Source organism: Sciurus carolinensis, chromosome 2, assembly GCF_902686445.1.
Source record: "Sciurus carolinensis chromosome 2, mSciCar1.2, whole genome shotgun sequence".
In the NCBI taxonomy this organism is placed as follows: domain Eukaryota; kingdom Metazoa; phylum Chordata; class Mammalia; order Rodentia; family Sciuridae; genus Sciurus; species Sciurus carolinensis.
In genome coordinates, this window is record NC_062214.1 from 111,244,323 (window position 1) to 111,264,061 (window position 19,739).

The 19,739-nt window shown below is 38.0% G+C and overlaps 1 protein-coding gene across 1 annotated transcript in view; it reads left to right on the forward strand.

The window, feature by feature from the left end:
* Exd1 (exonuclease 3'-5' domain containing 1) overlaps positions 1-9,383 on the forward strand; it is a 42,393-nt gene extending 33,010 nt beyond the window's left edge. Inside the window, exons 10-13 of the mRNA XM_047540978.1 lie at positions 2,485-2,628; positions 4,019-4,193; positions 7,653-7,669; positions 8,593-9,383. Coding sequence (XP_047396934.1) covers positions 2,485-2,628; positions 4,019-4,193; positions 7,653-7,669; positions 8,593-9,252 — 996 coding nt within the window. The 3' untranslated portion in view covers positions 9,253-9,383. The remainder of the gene's footprint in view (positions 1-2,484; positions 2,629-4,018; positions 4,194-7,652; positions 7,670-8,592) is intronic.
* The last annotated feature ends 10,356 nt before the right edge of the window (positions 9,384-19,739 follow it).

Sequence of the window (19,739 nt, forward strand, 5' to 3'; positions counted from 1 at the left end):
TTTTTAGATTTCCATAGTGTAAAATTTATTTTCCTTTAACACAGTGTAGTGGGTTCCTATTGTGGATGTAACAAATCACCACAATTTGGTGATCTAAAACAACACAAATTTATTCTCTTACTATTCTGGAGAGCAGAAGTCTCAAATCACTTTTCCTGGGTTGAAGTCAAGCTGTCAGCAGGGTTTCTTCTAGAGGTTCTCTCAGGGGAGACTTGCCTTGTACTTTTTAGAATCTAGTGACTGCTTGTATTCCTTTCCTCGTGACCCCTCCTCCATCATTAAAATGCAGCCTTCTGCTCTCCCTTCCACCATTGGGTCACCTTCTCCTCTGACCATAGTAAAATCTTCACTGTCTCCTTTTTAAAGAAAACACTTCAGTTGGTAGAGTGCTTGCCTTGTAAGCACAAGGCCCTGGGTTGGATCCCCAGCACCCAAAAAATAAAAAATAAAGAAACACTTGTGGGCTGGGGCTGGGGCTCAGTGGTAGACTAAGTACAACTAAAAATATTTTTAAAAGAAAGAAACACTTGTGGGTACATTTAGAGTCCACCCAGGCGATTCAGGATAATCTCCTCATCTCCAGGTCCTTAACTTAATCACAGTGGTAAAGTCCCTTTTGTAATATCAGATAATATTCACATGTTCCAGGGATTAGGATGTTATATTTTGGGGATCATTATTCAGCCTACCACAAATAGTTACTGCAATTATTTTTAAAATGTTTTTAAAAATTTTTTTTTAGTTATAGATGGACACATTACCTTTATTTTAATTATTTATTTTTATGTGGTGCTGAGGATCAAACCCAGTGCTTCACATGTGCTAGGCAAGCATTCTACCACTGAACCACAACCCCAGCCCCAAGTTATTGCAATTCTTAATTTGATTCCCTTTTCATACCAAAACTTTACTAATAAAGTTGCTAATAGATAATAGAAAAAATTCTTGAATTTTATTTTCCTTTGCCCAATTCTTTCCTTTCTTTTCCTTTTCGTTTCCACAGGCATCAAAACATAATAAGTGACATTATAGCAGGTAAATAAAAGAAAATAGAAAAGAACACATTACCTAGGTATGGTGACATAAGCCTGTAATCCCAGCTACTAAAGAGACCAAGACAGGAGTCTATCAAGTTTGAGGCTGGCCTGGGCAACTTGTTGAGACCCTGTCTCACAATTAAAAAAAAAAAAAAAAAATTGAGGGGTGGGGAGGGAAAAAATAGAAGTTCATTGGATTAGACAAAGGGGAATGAAGGGAAGGGAACAGGGATGAAAATAGGAAAGACAATAGGATTAATTGGACATAACTTTCCTATGTTCATGTATGAATACATAACTAGTGTAACTCCACATCATGTACAACCACAAGAATGGGAAGTTATACTCCATGTATGGTGATATGCCAAAATACACTCTACTGTCAGGTATATCTAAAAAGAACAAATAAAAACAAAAAATTTTTTAAAGGGCTGGGAGCTGGGTGGTGTCAGGTACACCTGTAATCCCAGTGGTGCAGGAGGCTGAGGCAGGAGAATCTCGAGTTCAAAAACCAACCTCAGTGATTTAACAAGTTCCTAAACAACTCAGCAAGACCCTGTCTCTAAATAAAAAATAAAAAGGACTGGGGATGTGGCTGAGTGGTTAAGTTGCCCCAGGTCAATCCCTGGTACCAAAAACTAAACTAAACTAAACTAAATGAGTTGGGGTATATAGCTCAGTGGTAGAGAAGCACTACCTAGTGTGCATGAGGCCCTGGATTCAGTCCCCAATACAGACAGAGAAAGAGGAGAGAGACAAATTAGTAGTCTCTACTTTTAAAAATTATTTCAAAATAATAAACAACTTTAAATTTCCTGATGGTGTGGCCTAACATGTGGATCCTTGGGGAAAATGGTATTAAACTAGTTTTTTCCTTTTTTTTTTTTTTGTACTGGGGAATGGGCACTTACCCACTGAACTGCATCCCCAGCCCTTTTTTGTATTTTATTTAGATACAGGGTCTTACTGAGTTGCTTAGGGTCTTTCTAAATTGCTGAGACTGACTTTGAACTCTAGATCCTCCTGCCTCAGACTCCCAAAGTGCTGGGATTACAGGTGTGCCCCACTGTGCCTAGCTTAAAATAGTTTTTAAGACAGTTAAAACTTAAAACTTAACATGGATTTTTTTTTTTTTTTTTTTTTTTTTTTTGGTACCAGGGATTGAACCCAGGGTTATTCAGCTACTGAGCCACATCCCCAGGTCTTTTTTAGTTTTTATTTTCAGACAGGGTCTCACTAAGTTGCTTAGGGCCTCACTAAGTCGCTTGGGGCCTTACTAAGTTGCTAAGTCTTTCTTTGAACTTTTGATCCTCCTGCCTTAGCCTCCTGAGCCTCTGGGATTATAAGTGTGCACCATCACTCCTAGCTAAAATAGTTTTTAAGATAATTTTGAGGTAGTTTTCTGTATATACTTAAACTGGTTAATTTGTCTCTCTTAACACTGCAGGTAGCAGATGTCCTTCAATTTTCCATGGAAACAGGTGGCTTTCTTCCAAATTGCATCAGTACTCTTATGGAAAACTTAACTAGACACCTTAAAGTAGCACCTAAATATCTTTTCTTTCTAGAGGAAAGACAAAAACTGATTCGGGTAAGTATTAAGGAATATCCCATTTGACATTAATTTTTCAAGTATTTTCCTGAGCAGCATTAATAGCCTATTATGTTGCCGGGTGCAGTGGCACATGCCTATAATCCTGTAATCCAAGGGGCTTCAGAAACTGAGACAGGGGAAGCACAAATTCAAAGACAGCCTCAGTAATTTAGTGAGGACCTTAGCAACTTCATGAGATCCTGTCTCAAATATAAATAAACAAAAATAAATAAATAAATAAATAAATAAATAAAGGGCTGGGGATGTTTCTCAATGATTACTGCCCTTGGCTTCAATCCCCAGTCCAAAAAAAAACCAAGCCTATTATGTACACAAACGTTGACTGCCATGTAAGCATGTGAGCATTGCCAGAATCTTGGTTACACCAAGTAGTTGTGGTTTCAGTTAGATAAAAGATTTATTGATTATCATTTTTAAAGTACTCTGAAATATAAACCAGGCTCTATTGTGCTCACCTATAGTCCCAGAAATTTGGGAGGCTGAGGCACAAAGGATTAAAGTTGAAAGCCAGCCTCAGTAATTTAGCAAGGCCCTAAGCGACTTAGTGAGACCCTGTCTCAAAATAAAAAGGGCTGGGGATGTGGCTCAGTGTTTAAGTGCCTCTGGGTTCAATCTCTGGTGCCTTTTCCCCCGCACCCTGCCCCCCCCAAAAAAGTACTCTGAAATAAAATTTCAAGTTGGGATAATGGGGAAATTTTTGTAGGAATTTGGATTAAGCTGGGCATGGTGTCTCACCCTGGTAATCCCAGTGACTCAGGAGGCTGAGGTAAGAGAATCTTGAGTTCAAAGCCAGATTTGGCAAGTTTGGGATATGGCTCAGTAGTTAAGCACTCCTGGGTTTAATCTGAATCCTCTGTTCCCCAACAAAAGAGGAATTTGGATTAAGGTGATGGAAACAAAGTCATAAGGAATTTCTCCCAAAATTTTGTTTATAATTTGACCATATCCTTGCATGTAAACTTAGATCATGACCATACTGTCTACAGTTTTGGACATTACTCCAGTCTACTGCCTCCAACTTTGAGAATTCGTGATTGACCAACCAATCCCCAATTCTATCTCACATGCGTACGGTGTATGTAAGCATGTGTGTGCATACACCACACTCAGAAGGGCTACCGATAGTGTGAAAGAAGGTAAAAATAGAAGGAAATAACAGTATTTTAGATTAAGCCACTTTTACCATTTTTTTTTTGTGTGTGTGTGTGGTACTGGGGATCGAACTCAGGGCTTTGTGCTTGCGAGACAAGCACTCTACCAGCTGAGCTATCTCCCCAGCCCAGATTAAGTAACTTTTATACAATTATTTTCTGTTAAGTTTTGCTTGCCTCTCATTTAAAAAAAATATATATTTTGGTGATTCCAGGAAAATCCAGAAGTGTGGTTCACACGACCTCTTCCACCCTCTTTGTTGAAAATTTTGGCCCTGGAAGCGACCTACCTGCTACCCCTTCGCTTGGTACTTCTGGATGAGATGATGTCTGACCTAACTACCCTGGTGGATGGGTACCTAAACACCTATCGAGAAGGTTCTGCAGACCGCTTGCAGGCATGGAGTAGGTGCAGCTCTCTTGGTGTGTCTTCAGGGCCTCCTTTTCTGCAGTTTTCTGCCTCTTCCTCAAGAGGGCACAGTGATACCGATTCTACAAACTCCAGTAACCTGTCATGGGGCAGATTTGGTGATAAATATTCTTAAAGAGAATATGGCTTGTGCTGGATCCATCCTTTTCAGCACCTTTTCCCAAATGTTTCTGTCAAAGCAGGTAAACTTAAGATTCATGAGTTATTTTTATGCAACCTGAGTAATAAAAGAGTGTATACATGAGCAGTTGGTGAACCATCCCCTGCAAAAAAACAACATATATAAGTCAAACCATCATAAGTCAAGGACCATCTGTAAATGAGACAGTTTGCAGCTGAAAAAGCCCAAGATATTACTCAATTCACCACATGTATACATATATTAAATGTGCACTGTACTTGATAAATATGTACAATTATGTATTTTTAATACAATTAAAATACACAGGCATACAAACTTCACTTAACATGTATTATATTTTGCTTTTTTTTTATGGCGACCAGTATGTGCCAATATATAGCAAACCTTGAGAAAGAAACATCTCACAATATCATGAACCCAGTTATGCTTATAAACTACAAAAGACCTATGTATTTTTCTTTGTAATGTGTCACTGGATTCTAGTTGCAAACAGTGGTTCAATGTTAAGAAATTCTCCATTTTAGTAGAGTCAAGAAAGTCTTATAATTATCTCATAAATGCTGAAAGTTTTGGGTAATACTTTACATGCAATTACTGATTAAAGTCGGGATGGAAAGGCCGAAGTTTCTCTGATATGTGGATGACAATATATAAAGAGGGGGTGACGTGGGGAAGAGAAGATGAATGAGAACGTTGGAAGGTGTAGATGAAAATGGAGGTGAGAGGGGTGGGGGACAGAAAGATAGTAGAATGAAATAGACAGTATTACCCTATGTATATTTATGATTACATGAATGGTGTGAATCTACATTGTGTACAACCATAAAAATGAAAGTTGTACGCCATTTGTGTACAATGAATCAAACATCCTGTCTGTAAAATAAAAAAAAATTAATTAAAAAAAAAAAGTTAGGGGAGAATACTTTTCTAACATGACAAGACACTCTGGTCTGATCATGGTGGTGCATGCCTATAATCCCAGCAACTGAGGGCAGAGATCACAAATTCAAAGCCAGCCTCAGCAGCTTAGCCAGGCCCTAAGCAATTAGCAATACCCTGTCTCAAAATAAAAAGTGCTGGGGATATAGCTCCTTGGTAGGAAAAACACTTGAGTTCAATCCCCAGTACCAAGAAAAAGAAAAGAAAAAATACCAAATGAATAAAAACTACCATAAACAAAAAGACAATTTAGTAAAGTAGTAAAAATATAAAAATTAATAGGTTTTCTAAAACTACATAAATAACTAGAAAATATAATGGGAGAAAACAACCTATTTATAGTTTTATCAAAAATTATAGGATGGGTACTGGGGTTGTGGCTCAGTGGCAGAGTGCTTGTCTAGCATGTGCGAGGCACCGGATTCAATTCTCAGCACCACATCCAAATAAATAAAATAAAGGTCTATTGCCAACTAAGAGAAAGTATTAAAAAAAAAATATATATATATATATATATATAGAATGGGGCTGGGGTTGTAGCTCAGTGGTAATGCGCTCACCTAGCACACATGAGGCACTGGGTTTGATCCTCAGCACCACATAAAAAATAAATAAATAAAGGCATTGTGTCCATCTACAACTAAAAAATATTTTTAAAAATATATATAGGGGGCTGGGGATATAGCTCAGTTGGTAGAGTGTTTACCTCATAAGCACAAGGCTGTGAGTTCAATCCCCAGTACCAAAAAATATATAGGATGGGCTGGGGATATAGCTCAATTGGTAGAGTGCTTGCCTCACATGCACAAAGCCCTGGGTTCAATCCCCAGCACCACAAAACAAAAACAAAAACAAAACAAAACAAATATATATATCAGCTTGAGAGACTGAGGCAGGAGGATTGCAAGTTCAAAACCAGCCTAGCAATTTAGTGAGACCCTAAGCAACTATTGAGAACTGTCTCAAAATAAAACATAAAAAGGGCTAGGGATGTGGTTCAGTGGTTAAGTGCCCCTGGGTTCAATCCTTGGTACTAAACAAAAGAAGATAGGCTGCCTAGAAATAAATCCAACTAGAAAGGTGGAATATATAAATGAGGCAAACATTTTAATATTACTGCATAGCATAAGAGAAGACTTAAATGAATGGGAACACTAAGAATTTTTGGCTATTGATTATTCCTAAATTAACCTTTGAATTTAATTCTATTCCAAAAAAAATAGTAACACCTGGATGATGATGATGATGATGATGATGATGATGATGATGATGGTGGTGGTACCAGGGATTGCCCTCAGGGGCACTCAACAACTGAGTTACATCCCCAGCCCTGTTTTATATTTTATTTAGCGACAGGGTCTCACTGAGTTGCTTAGTGCCTTGCTGATGCTAGACTTTGAACTCTTGATTCTCCTGCCTCAGCCATCCGAGCTGCTGGGATTTCAGGTGTGTGCCACCATGCCCAGCACACCTAGATTATTTTGACAGACTGTCATTACAAAGTTTGTAGAAACCACTAAATATGCAAGAATAGCCGGGAAACCTTAGGGAAAGTAGTATATTGAAGGAAGACTGGCTTTGTAAAATATTAAAACAAAGCTACATTAAATAAAACAGTTTTTAACTGGTACGTGTCTAAACAGGTCAATGGAATGGAGTAGAAAGCCAAGAAATAAAATCAGTATCAATTTGCCAAGATGATTGTGATAAAGTAGCATTTCCAGACAATGAGAGAGATTATTCAGTAAAGGGTCTTAGGCAATTAATTTACAAGTATAGGGGAAGAGAATCAAAGTTGGATTGTTCTCTTTCATTACAACAAAATAAACTCCTTGGATCAAGTAGTTGGATTAAGAAAATGAAATTAGATGGGACTGGGGTTGCATCTCAGTGGTAGAGCGCTTGTCTAGCACGTGTGAGGCACTGGGTTCAATCCTTAGTACCACATAAAAATTAAATAATAAAGGTATTGTGTTCTTATACAACTAAAAAAATTTTTTTAAATGAAATTAGAAAATTATAGAAAAAAGAGTTTAAAAATTTTAATACAGGAGTTTTTTTAAATGAGTATTAAAAAATACTCAAAGTTCATACTTAAAAAGTTAATACATTTGACTTTGCAGACTTGGTGTGATAGTTGGGTCCAGTGACATGTGCCTGTGGTCTTAGCTGTTTGGGAGGCTGAAGCAGAAAGATCACTTGAGCACAGGACTTTGAGGTCAATCTGGGCAACATAACTAGACCCTGCCTCAAAATGAAAAGTAAAAAGGGCTGGGAACATAACTCAGTGGATTTAGTCCCCAGTATACTATGTATGTGTGTGTGTTGTATGTGTCAGGGGTTGGGGGGACAAAAGTTTGGTTAAGTAAGTTACAGTATGTTCACATAGCCCTTAGAAATGCTAATATGAAGCAATCTTCTAAACAAATTTTTTAGTTAAAAAGAAAAAACAAGATGCTGAAGAATATATAACAGTATGGTACCATTTGTGTAGAATGATTTTAGAAAGTTACCAACATTAAAAGTTTGGGGAAAAACTAAAAATGCCAATAGGACTGCAAGGAGGGGGGGCACTGGTTGCTCAGGGGTAAAGCACTTGGCTAACATGGGCAAGGCTCTGGGTTGGAATCATAGTAGTATTATAAAATTTTAAAAAAGTGCCAGGCGTGGTGGTGCATGCCTGTAATCCCAGCGGCTTGGGAGGCTGAGGCAGGAGGATCAAGAGTTTAAAGCCAGTCTCAGCAAAAGCGAGGTTCTAAGCAACTCAGTGAGACCCTATCTCTAAATAAAATAAAAAGTAGGGCTGGGGATGTGGCTCAGTGGCCTAGTTCCCTTAAGTTCAATTCCCAGTAACCCCCACAAAAAATAATAATAAAGTAATGTATAGGAAACATGGAAATATAAATACATAGTAAGGTGTATATGTATACACTTATGATCATATATGCAGACTTTTCCTGGTAGGTTACACAAGAAATAACTTTTTAGAGGATGTACCTGCTAAGACTACTGGGACCAGGTTTGGAGAGTTACTTTTTTGTATAATCTTTATACATATATATGTATACATGTACACTCATGTGAACTCATTACCTTTTCAAAATATTTTTGCTCAAAAAAATTGTACAATTATAGTTGAAGACACTAGAGGGTGATGTATGAACACATTTGAATAGACTCTAGTGTACTTATTCTTGTCAGGTGTGATAGAAGTGACTTTTAAGTATCACATTTTAAAGTTTAGTTATCATAATCCGGTGTTCATTTTCTTTTCTTAGCCTACATGTATGGAGCTGCCCGAGGAGCTACTTCAACTCAAGGACTTCCAGAAGGAGCGCAGAGAGAGAGCGGCAAAAGAATACAAAGTGAATGCAAAGGGACTCCTAATAAGGACTGAGCTACGCCCAAAGAAATCAGTATCAGAGACAACAGGAAAAGAGGAAAAAGTCAGAGGCTTCTTATTTTGTAAAAATTCTGGAGGAGATAAAGCCCCAAGTTTTACATCTCCGGAATTTCATGAGGATGTGAATTTTTTGAAAGAAGAATCTAAACAAAACATAGTGAAGTCTCATCTACTTCCCATAAAGGAAGGAAAAGCTAGTGACAATTCCAGTAACAAACTCATTTGTCCTGAGTTAAAAGGGTTAAAGGAGCAAAGAATAACTCAGAAAGAACACTTTATGATACCCAAGCATCAGTTCCAGGCAAGTTTTTCTTTGAAAGAAGAGATAGAACAGTTATTGATGGTGGAAAATAAGGAAGATTTCACATGCACAAAGCAAGATGTTTCAGTGTCTACTTCTCTTCCTCAGGAAACCAGAGTGTCACCAAATGACACCTTTCATCCTTTGAAGAAAGTTGTGATTTCCACACTCCCTCCCTGTCCAGCCTTGGAGAAAACAGATTCATGGATAAATCCTTCTTTAAATCTGCCTTAAGATTTAGGGCTGGGACTGTGGCTCAGTGGTAGAGCTCTTCCCTAGAACCTGTGAGGTGCTGGGTTCGATCCTCAGCACCACATAAAGATAAATAGGGCAGGGGAGATAGCTCAGTAGGTAAAGTGCTTGCCTTGCAGGCACAAGGCCCAGGGTACAATCCCCAGCACCCCAATAAATAAATACATACATAAAATAAAGGTATTGTGTCCATCTATAAATAAGTAAATAAATAAATAAATAATTTATAGTTTGTCCCTGAGGCCATAAAGATGACTCATTTCTCTGCCACCCAGGACTTTTCAAAGTGCTTAAGTTTCTCATGTTATAAGTTTTGTTATGCTTCCATCATAGGCTTCAGGGAAAATTATATCCTCTTGCTTACTGCTGAATTCCTGGTATTTGGATTAGAATGAGAACAAATATTTAATGAAAGAAGTACAAGTTCTGATTATGTCACCATACAGAAATGTTGCCAGTGGACAGAGTAGATTATTTCTCATAATTTAGGTTAAGAGTATTTGAAGAAGGCAAAAATCTTGGCCTTAGTATCAGGAGGAATCTATTACTTAAAATTTTTGCTTTGTGTTTTGGCTTTCAGATTGTTTGAAGGGGAATCTGCAAAATTCCTATTCATAGGCTGAAAAATATTGATACCTGACAAATTGCCCATACTTTTTTCCTTAAAATATAACTTCATGTCTAAATTTTGAATGTTTTATCTCTTATGTTATGGACAAACAATAGTTGATATTATTGTAGGAATCATCTCAATTTTAATTTGTTTTTATTTCAGTTACTTTCAACAGATTATATTTATTTTCCTAACAAAGCAGGGGCTCTGGACTTCTTTTTAGTGTATCTTCAATTGAACTCGAAGTTTGATTGCCTTCTATTTGCCTGGAGTTGGTACATACACTTAGGGTAAAAGGGGGAGGCAGCTTGTATTGAGCCCTTTTTATTTTGAGTGCTTGCAAATTGCTCACATTCTTTGGCATAAAATAACCAATAAACCTGTTTTAGCTTAGGTTAACTCTCTCCTTAATTGGGTTGGGTAGGAAGACGTTGGAATACATCTGGTTTTCCAGATCTAGAGTACAGTTTAGAAATGTATAATTTGACTGTTACAGGATTACATTACTTATTGCACTTAGGGGAAATTTAGGGACAGTCTAAAGTTAGGAACATCATTGTCTGTACCAGCTGATTCGATTATGAGTGATAAAGAATTGCTGTGCCACCCTAACTGCAGAATCCAGTTCTAGGCTGAGTATAAGATTAAGGCAGGTCCAACAATAGTCACATCAGTCCAAAGTTGACTTGTCTCACCTTGTCCCTAGTTTTAGAAAGTCACTTGGGGCTAATGTGCTTGCTGGATCATTTCAGGTGGATGCTTTTCAGGTTGAGCCCAGCATGTGGTTAATCTTGGGATACTCTACAAAGGGTATAAATTCCTGTAAAATTCTTAGAATTGTTCAGTTTCTTGTGGAATCATTAAGTTACCACTCACAGCGCACACACACACTATGAAGTATAAAATGCAATCATTTTCATATTAAAAAGGATTTTTCTTTCATTATACAGGCTTTGTTGTGCTTGGAAAAAGAACAACAGCTAAGCATGGTCGGGCAGACCTCTAATCCCAGCTACTTGGGACACTGAGGAGGATCCCAAATTCAAGGCAAGCCTCACAATTTAACAAGACTCTTTCTCAAGACAAAAAATAAAAATGACTGGGGATGTAGCTCAGTGGTAAAGCCCCTGGTTCAGTCCCTAGGACCAAACAACAACAACAACAACAAAAGACTCGATATGGTAGCCTTTAGCCATATGTAGCTATTAATTTTGCATTCTTTTACAAAAAAATTTTTAGTTATAGATGGACACAATACCTTTATTTAATTTATTTATTTATATGTGATGCTGAGAATTGAACCCAGTGCCTTGCACATGCTAGGCAAGCGCAAGCCACTGAGCCCCAATCCCAGGCCCTCAGCTACTTAATTTTAAAATTGAGTCAGGTGCAATGGTGCACGCCTGTTATCCCAGAGCTCAGGGGGCAGAGGCAGGAGGATGGCAAGTTCAAAGCTAGCCTCAGCAATTTAGTAAGACTCTAAGCAACTAGGCAAGACCCTGTCTCAAAATATAAAAAGGACTGGAGATATTTAAGTGACCCAGGGTTCAATCCCTGGTACCAAAAAATTTTTTTTTAAATTAAAATTAAGTAAAATTAGAATTCCATTCCTTAGTTGCACTTGTCACAATTCTAATACTCAATGGTCCGGTATGGCAAATGGTTACCATAGAGAACAGCACAGATTTAAAACATTACTGTCATTTCACAAAATTCTTTTGGACAGTGTAGTGGAGATAAACTTTGACTCCCAAGACTAAATGAGCTTTCTGGTTATTTTCTCAGTGTAACACTCATGTACCCTAAACTACATTTTTCTCCTCATCTTCCTATGGGCTTGATAAATCCCAACACGACAAGGTAGAATCTAAGTGTCCTTTATGTCTTGTTATTTTGATACAAGGCAAGCCTTAGCAGCAAGTTGAAATGAGGCCTGAGGTATATTAGGTGACCTGGGGGAAATTAACTCCATCTATTCCAGCCAGGTATGGTAATCAAAAAGGTTTTATTAGGGGCTGGAGTATAGCTCAGTTGGTAGGGTGCCTGCCTCGCAAGCACAAGGCCCTGGGTTCAATCCCCAGCACCCCAAAATAAATAAATAAATAAATAAATAAAAGGTTTTATTACAAAAGTAATACACTGAGGCAGGAGGATGGCGAGTTCAAAGTCAGCCTCAGCAACTTAGCAAGGCCCTAGCAACTCAGTGAGACCCTGTCTCTAAATAAAATATAAAATTGGGTTGGGGATGTGACTCAGTGGTCGTATGCCCCCCCCCAAAAAAAGTAATACAAGTAAATACCTTACAGAAAATTTAGAAAATAAAGAGAAAAAAATTCCTTAACTACAATCATACTTTATTCAACCCTTCCTTGCATTTTGACATTTTTCTCTGTATTCTTTCACTCTTTCGTCATACATATGTACACTTGAAACACAGTTACAACTATACTGTAAATACTCTTCCTGTACTTTTGATTGTGTATTTTTCCATTGTAAATCCTGCGAGCCAACATTTTCAGTCAATGTTTCATTTCTAAATTAGGATGCTATTTAATAGAATTTGGAAAATACAGAGGGATAGGAAAAAATGTACTCTCATTTATCCCAATGGAAAAAGCAAGTAACACTTTTGTTCATTCCAGTCTCTCCATGTGGAATTTTCTTTCTGCTATATAGTTGTAATCATACTTGTGTACATTTCCTGCTTTATGAATGCTTCCCTGTGCTGTTTCACAACTTACATTGTGAAGATTTTTAATGATGGCATATATCTAAGAGGATACAGTATTGTGTATTTAGCTGTATTTTGGTATTCATTTTTTTTCTGTTCAGTTTTTTCCAGTTTTTTATTTTATATATAAAGTTTTTCTGTGTTTGTTTGTTTTTTGGTTTTAGGATTTGAACACAGGGGCATTTTATCACTGAGCTATATATCACCTGTTATGGTTTAGATGAGGTGTCCCCGGAAAAGTTCAAGAGTGAGACAATGTAAGAAGGTTGGAGAAGTAGTACGCTGTAGCTTTAACCTAATTAGTGAATTGATCCCTGATGGGATTATCAGAGTGGTAACTGAAGACAGGTGGAGTGTGACTGGAGGAAGTGCTTCATTGGGGGCAGGGCTATAGGTTATATATTTTGTATTTGGAGACTGGGGTCTCTCTCTGCTATCTGATCATCAGTCACTTTCCCTCAGTCTCACTCTTCTGTCATGATGTTCTGCCTCACCTCAAGCCAGAAATGGAGCCATCCTTCAATGGATGGAGACCTCTGAAACTGTGAGCCCTCAAATAAACTCTTCTTCCTAAAATTGTTCTGGTTGAGTCTTTCAGTCACAGTGGTGAAAAAGCTGACTAAAACATCATCCCTTTTAATTTTTAATCTGTAGACAGGGTCTTGCTAAGTTGCTAAAGTTGTGTTCAATTTATGATCCTCCTGTCTCAGTTTCCCAAGTTGCTGGGATTATGGACCTGTGCCACTGTGCCCAGGTATTAATAGCATTTCTTCTATATTTTTATTTTTATTGGTACTAGGGATTGAACCCAGGGGCACTTTACCTCTGAGCTACATCCCCAGCACTTTGTGTTCTTTATTTTGAGACAGGGTTTAAGTTACTGAAGGCCTCACTTAATTGCTGAGGCCGGTCTTGAACTTGGAATCTTCCTGCCTTAGTTTTGAGTGCCTGGGATTCCAGGTGTATTCACCATCTATCTGGCTTAAATAGCATTTCTTAATGAAATGGAATAAGAAATATCAGCACGCCTTGCCCATTATAAAGGAAAAGTATTGTTTTGTCAAAAATTTTTTCACAGTTTTATATGTGGAGTTATATTTGTTTTAGTGTTGGTTGCGGTAAAAAGAAAAGAAAAATCTACTAAAGATAGGACAGAGCTGTGTAGCTTGAAATGCTTATATAACAAAACAAAAAAAGATCTAAAATTATTGATCTATGCTTCTACTTAAATTTAGAAAACTAAAAGCAAATTAAAGTTGATCAATGTAAAGAATAATTATAAAACTCAATAAAATTAAAAGAGTACAGAGAAAGTCAATGAAACCTCAAGTTAATTCTTTGGAAAGATCAATAAAATTACTAAACCAGACTGAACAAGATTAAAAAAAAAAAAGACTCAGTTTACTAATGTCAGGAATGAGACACTGTCATTATAGAATCTACATACATTAAAAAGTAGATAAGGGGGACTGGGGTTGTGGCTCAGTGGCAGAGCGCTTCCCTAGCATGTGTGAGACACTGGGTTTGATTCTCGGCACCACATATAAATAAATAAAATAAAGGTATGTGTCTATTAAAAAAAAAGGGTAAATAAGGGAATACTATGAAAATATCTATGCCCACAAATTGAATAACTTAATTGAAATAGACAAATTCATAGAAAATCACAAAAGTGGATCAAGAAGAAATAGAAAATCTGAATACTCCTAAATGAGTTAAAGAAGTTGAATTCATAATTTAAGAACTTCCAACAAAGAAAACTTTGTAACCAGATAGCTTCATGGATGAATTTCCATCAAATATTTAAAGAAGAGATAATACTAGTCCTTTCCGGAAATAAAAAAAGAAGGGTCATTTCCTAACTCATTTAATGAGGCCAGTGTAACTCTGATAGCAAACCAGACAACATCTCAATAAGACTATAACCTACAACTATATTCCTCATGAACAAAGTTGCAAAAATCTTTGACAAAATATTAAGTAGAAAAAAAAATATTAAGTAGAATCCAGGAAAAAGGTAATACCACATTACTAAGTGGAGTTATCCCAGGAATGCAAGTATGATTTAATATGAAAGTATAATGCTTCATAATAGAATAAAGAAGAATGACTTCATGACTATCTCAATGGTTAAATAATTTTTTTTTTTTTTACAAAATTGTACATTTATGTTAACAAAAAGCACAACAAGCTAGGCTCATTGGTGCACACCTGGAATCCCAGGAACTCAGGAGGTTGAGGTAGAAGAATCAAAAGTTCAAGGAAGGTTCAGCAACTTGGACTTTGCCTCAAAATAAAAAATTAAGAAGACTAGGGATGGGGCTGGGGTTGTAGCTCAGTGGTAGAGCACTTGCCTTGAATGCATGAGGCACTGGGTTTGATCCTTAGCAACACATAAATAAATAAAATAAAGGTACTGTGTCCATCTACAACTTAAAAAAAAAAAAAAAAAAGACTAGGGATGTAACTCAGTGGTAAAGTGCACTTGGGTTCAATTTCCAGTACCAAACAAACCCACAACAAACTAGTTTGGAGATGACATGGTCATGTACATATCAAATCCAATGGGGCTTGCTGTGGTGGCACAGGCCTATTATCCCAGCAACCCAGGTGACTGAGCTAGGAAGATTGGAAATTCAATCCTAGCTTCAGCAATTTAGCAAGGCCCTAAGCAACTTAGCAAGATCCTCTTAAAATAAAAAATAAAAAGGCCTGGAGATGTGGCTCAGTGGTTAAGTAGCCCCGGGTTCAATCCGTGGTACTGAAACAAACAGACAAAAAAATACAATGAGACGTACAAAAAGAAAAAAAAAAAAATAAGACCCATAATTAAATTTAGGAAGGTCACAGTATATAATAATATACAAAATGTAAACGTATAAAAACTACTAGCAGGGCTGGAATTTGGTCTAGTGGTAGAGCACTTGCCTAGCATATGTGAGGCATTAGGTTCAATCCACAGCACCACATAAAAATAAATAGTCATTGTGACCATCTACAACTAAAATCAAAACAAACAAAAATAAAAAATTACTAGCAAGGAATAATCAGACATTAAAATTTAAAAAACAATACGAGCTGACTGTGGTGGCCCATACCTAATACTCATGAGACTAAGGCAGGAGGATTGCAACTTTAGGACCATCTGGACCTCTTAGCAAGATCTTGTCTCAAAATGAAAAATTAAAAAGGGTTGGAATGGAGTTCAGTCAAAGAGTAACCCTGGGTTTAATTCCCAGTACTGAAAAAAGAAAAAATACTACTTAAATAGTGTCCAAACCATGATGTCTTTAGGGATACCTTTTTCCTTTGGCACCTGGGATTGAACCCAGGAGTGCTCAACCACTGAGCCACATCCCCAGCTATTTTAAATATTTTATTTAGAGACAGGGTCTCTCTGAGTTGCTTAGGGCCTTGCTAAATTGCTGAGGCTGGCTTTGAACTCGAAATCCTCCTGCCTCAGCCTCCTGAGTCACTGGGATTACAGACATGCGCCACCACACTTGGTTAGGGATATATTTTTTAAAATGTTTAAGGCCTGTTAAAGAAACCCACAAAATATTGCTGAGGGAAATTATAGAAAACCTAAGTAAAGGGAAAATATACCATGGAAAAGTAGGTATTGTCAGTACTTCCCAAAATGACCTACAGGTTTTTTGCAATCCCAATAAAAAATTCAAGATGGGTTTTATTAGAAGTTGATAAGGTGATTCCAAAATGTATACGGAATGCAAAGACAGATTAGCTAAGACTGTGACCAGCAGTCCTGTAATGGTGGTCCACTTTATGCTTTGAATATAACCCTTGCTTCTCTGCCATTGCAACTTATTTTAAAAATGGACTTGTTTCTTTCTCTTCCTCTCTCTCTGCTCCTCCCTAATCTCTCCCCCTCTAATCTCAGGGGAAACAAGATTACCTTTCTTCCCTATCCTAGTCAAAGTTATCTGTCCCTGAGTATACACCCACCATAGGAACAAACCCATCTAGACTTTGGGGAGGGTATCAGAAGATCTCAGAAATGATTATCTCCCAAATAAACAAGTGAATTACAACTCCAGAATCACATCTCCAGAACATGTGCAATGTAGTCTTAGATTCAACCTCTTTAAACGCCCCCTGCTCCCCATGATGGGCAGAATCACAGCCTCTGGGACAGGAGTCCCCTGTGTTTCTCCTTTGCTAGCAAAGCAACACAACTTTTTCCTTTTTCCCAAAACCATGCCCTCATTATTGGATTGGCATCAGGGAAAGGACTGAGCTTTTGGCAACAGTCCTAGGTCAGACATCTGACTCTGGGAAACAATAAATAAGGTACAGCCACTTGCCCCCCAAATCAAAAAAAGGTGATGATGAAAAGCTTGAAAGAAACTTCAATCAGTGTAGCCACACCAGGAAGACAAGGGGACTCTTGTCCTTAGTCTGTCTTTGAGGGGTTGACAAGGACTATGAGATTTTATAGAAAGGGGATTGAGGGAAATGGGGGGTCTGCATACCTGGAGGGATTGCACTGCTGCCACAGCAGGTGATCTAGGTCAGGCTGGCCTTGTGGATCTCAGGATTTATGGGGCAGCCTTTGTTATGAGAATAAATTCCCCTTGCCTAAGGCATAGTTTGTTGGTTGGGTGATTGGTACTAAGGATTGAATCCAGGGTCACTTTACCACTAAGCCACATTCCAAGTCCTTTTTATTTTTTAATTTTGAGACAGTGTTGCTAAATTGCTGAGGCTGGACTCAAACTTGTGAGCCTCCTGCCTCAGCCTCTTGAGCTGCTGGGATTACAGGCATGTGTCATCAAGTTCTAGGGAATAGTTTTGTTTGTTTGTTGTTTGTTTGTATTTGTTTAGTAACAGGGATTAAAACCAGGGGTATTTTACAACTGAGCCACATCCCCAGCTCTTTTTATATTTTGTTTAGAGACAGGGTCTCACTGAGTTGCTTAGGGCCTCACTAAATTGCTAAGGCTGGACTCAAATTTGTGATCCTCTTGCCTCAGCCCCCAAACTGCTGGAATTATAGGCATGTGCCACCATGCCTGGCTTAGGGCATTGTTTTGACTCTTGTCACAAGATGTTTATTCATCAGGCTTCCTGTTTCTGGATTGTACTGTGAGTGCAGAGGAAAAAAAAAAAAAAAAAAAATATATATATATATATATATATATATATGAAAGCACAAACCATTAAAAAAAAAATCCTATGAATAGGATATCATCAAAATTTAAAATTGCCAGCCAGACACTTTGGTGCATACCTGTAATCCCAGTGACTGGGGAAACTGATGCAGGAGAATAGCAAATTCAAGGCCAGCCTAAGCAATTTAGTGAGACACTCAGCAATTTAGCAAGTCTTTCTGTCAAAATTAAAATGATAAAGAACTGGGGATGTGTCAGTGGTATAGCACCTCTGCATTCAACCCCCAGTACCAGACCAAACCAAACCTAATCAAACCAATCTATAATGACAGCTAATCAGCAGTTGTCTGGGGCTAAGAACAGGCATTGGGAATTGACAGTAAAGATCTCATTCGGCTAATACAAGGTTCTAAATCTTGATTATAGTGGTAGTTACATTGATGCAAACTGTCTTTTGTTTTTATTTTTTATTTTTTTGGTACTGGGGATTCAACCCAGGGGTTATTTATCACTGAATTATATCCCCAGCCCTTTTTAGTTTTGAGACAGGGTCTTGCTAAATTGCTTACAGCCTGGCTAAATTGCTAAGACTGACCTCAAACTTGTGATCCTCCTGTTTTTAGCCTCCCTAGTGACTGGGATGACAGGTGTATGCTGCAATCCCCGGTTGATACAAACATTGTTGAAACTCATTAAACAGTACTCTTAAACAAGTGCATTTTATTGTATTAAATTATGCTCAATACGTTTATTTAAAAACATTCAGTAGGAAGTTGTGTCACCTGTGTAATCCCAGGGACTAGGGAGGCTGAGGCATAAAGATCACCTCAGCAAAGTCAACCTAAGCAACTTAACAAGGCCCTGAGCAACTTAGAGACCCAGTCTCAAAATAAGAAATAAAAAAATAAAATAAAATAAAGGACTGGGGATGTGCTCAGTGGTGAAGTATCTCTGGATTCAATCCCCAGTGAAAGCATCCAGAAGCGGGCACTCTCGCGAGAGATTTTATTAAGGGGGAGAGGAGGCAAGAGGAGGGGAGAAGCTATTTTTTGGGGGTGGGGCAGTACTGGGGATTTGAACCCATGGCCTCATGCTTGTGAGGCAAGCACTCAACCAACTGAGTTATATTCCCAGCCCTGGGTAAGCTATTCTTAAGTAGTGCAATTTTGCGGGCTAACAACAACGGACCAATAACTAGCTAGGAAGTTTGAGGGCTAACAATCTGGACCAATGACTGTTGAGGGCTTACAATCTGGGCCATAAAGTGGTGTGGGAGAGGCAGTTTACTGGTGGCAGCAAAATAGCAGATCTGATGCCAATACCCAGTACAAAAAAAAAAAAATTTTTTTTTAAAGGGAATGTAGCTCAATGGTAGAGCACTTGCCTAGTATGCATGAAGTGCTGGGTTCAATCTCTAGTACCACACACATGGTGCACACACACACACACACACACACAGATAGTGAACAAAGAATAAATATGTGTTACTGGGCTGGGGAGATAGCTCAGTTGGTAGAGTGCTTGCCTTGCAAACACAAGGCCCTGGGTTCGATCCCCAGCACCGCCAAAAAAAAAAAAAAGTGTTATTATAATTGGGAAAAAATAAAAATGTAAAAGAAACAGTAATACATGCACATGGTTATAAAATAAATGCTATCGAAAGACTTACAATGAAAACAAATACATGTTTCCTGACCTTAGTCCTATAAGAACCCAGAAACCACCCCAGACGTGGGAACTCACACAAGAGAGTTTATTAAGCAAACCAAGTGTCTCCCTGCAGAGCAAGAGAAGAAAAGAGAGAGTGTGCAAAAGAGAGAGAGTGAAATGGAGGAGAGAGCATGGTAGGGGAAATATTCTTAAGCAGTCGAATTCCACCCTAACAGGGGACCAATAACAGAGAAGGATACTTGCAAGCTGACTGATAAACCAATAGCTAGCTAGGATGTTCACAGACTGACAAGAAGTTGGGAGGCAGGGAAATGACTGCAGC